The following is a 1,727-nucleotide window of genomic DNA, read 5'->3' as shown; positions in this document are numbered from 1 at the left end:
GTTCAGCATTTGTGGATCACCTCAAAGTTTTTTTTTGTTACTCCCCCCCATTGATTAACCCCGGGGACAGCTTCGTCTCCGAAAGGAATGGTATTTTCGAAACATCGGTCCTGTTTTCCTCGTTGATTCTTGTTATCTGGAATTCTCCTCAATTTTTCTTGAGTCTTTTTCCAAATGCTTAGTCAGCCACTGTGTGTGCAGTAGTGGCTCAACATTTTGACAATATAGTTTATGTAGGTCTCTACATCCGGCTCCATGGAGGTTAGCTGGCTGCCGAAGGAGAAGCCAGTTACATGGCACCAGACCACCTCCCAGCCGTATTTAGACGTGCCTGCCGCACCCCATGAGAAAGATGCAAAAGACTCGTCGTCGTGGTCGGGCTACAGACCCTGCAATGCGGCGCCTCACAGGAAAAGATTGCCAGTAGTTGCTGTACTTGCTGCAGTGTCAGCTGTCCTCTTCCTTGCCTACCTGTGCAGCTTGTCAGTTCGAGGGAGGCTATCCACTCGATTATTTGGGCGCAAACTTGCCGGAGGCGAGGATGGCAAAGAAAACAATGAGACAGATCCGTGCGTCCCACACAGTGACACGGACGTAGAGGCCTTTCCAGGTTCCCCAGAGCAACCTAGCGAGGGTCGTATCCCTAGCGCGCATGGGCAGGCTCTTCCTGCCGCATCTTGGAGTGGTGAGTCGGAAACTGCATATCGTATAGCGCTGTCGCTAATGGGTGCTACAGCTGCTCCTGTCGAAGATCTTTACCGTGCAGCAAGACCTCATCTAGGACCAGCGGAAGAGAAGAGGGGTGAAAAGAGAAAAGAAAGCGAAACCGATGGTGTAGGGCGTGGAGCCAAGGTACAGAAATTGGAGGCACCGATTCATCACAGCCTTCTTGGACCATCGGTCCCCCAACTATACCCGGACCGCGATTCACTTATTGATTTAACCTTATCTGAAGGCGTTCCTGTGCTAGGGGAGGATTCGTGGCTCCTTGATGACGATATAGCCTATAGGACACCATCAAGATTGGAAAATGAAAATACAACGCCTGCAGAAATGTATGTAGGCCAGCAGAGCCACCATGCGCCTACGCGAACGTCCAGAAGGCCGCCTCCACTACCATCTGGGAACCTGTCTACTCTGGATAGCAGTGGCTCGCCCGCCATGCGTCCGTTGAGCGTTTTCGAGTCGGTGCTGTCGGAACCCAGCCAGAGCAGTGTGGGTCTCCGCCCAGATGATTGGTTGTTGAATGGCGATGCGGAGGTTGTGGACAAGGCATTGGACCTGATCGACTTAGGTACGAAACCTTCTATGTTGTTAGGTAGTAGAGGGGACAGCCAGAAAGGGGAAGGATCTCGCGCGAAAGCCGCTACCGAAGACCAAATATATGGGGGGGCAGCTTCGAGCTCGAGATCAATCCGCGACTCTCTCATGGAAGCAATTCAGGTGGGGCCTCTAAATACACTGAAGGACTGTTGTCTTGGCGCCTCGAGCCATCAACCTGCAGTTGCCCGGCTTTGATTTAGCCGTGGTGAAGGGTGGATTCCTGTGTGCGCTATGCGTATGGTTGAGTAGGAGCCAGCAGAAATATTGCTTGGAATACCTTCGGCCTCTACTGATCCTAAGCATGCAGGGGCAGTAGGCGTGTTAGAATCGCCCGTTCTTCGAAGCTTATTGTCATCTTCTTCTACTGGCAGCATCCAGCCTTCATCGTCGAAAGGCAGTGAAGA

At 52.1% G+C, this 1,727-nt stretch overlaps 1 protein-coding gene across 1 annotated transcript; it reads left to right on the top strand.

Moving 5' to 3' along the window:
• Nucleotides 1-255: 255 nt before the first annotated feature.
• On the top strand, nt 256-1,643 carry EMWEY_00059570 (hypothetical protein, conserved; the record flags this gene model as incomplete). The annotated part of the gene is made up of 2 exons (XM_013481181.1): nt 256-1,443; nt 1,573-1,643. Coding segments are annotated over 2 exons (1,259 nt in total), but the record flags the coding sequence as incomplete, so codon positions are not given.
• Between the last annotated feature and the right edge of the window lie 84 nt (nt 1,644-1,727).

This window comes from Eimeria maxima, genomic scaffold (assembly GCF_000499605.1).
Source record: "Eimeria maxima Weybridge genomic scaffold, Emw_scaff2893, whole genome shotgun sequence".
Lineage (NCBI taxonomy): Eukaryota > Apicomplexa > Conoidasida > Eucoccidiorida > Eimeriidae > Eimeria > Eimeria maxima.
The sequence above is the reverse complement of the archived record's forward strand: the minus strand, read 5'-3'. Positions and strand labels throughout refer to the sequence as shown.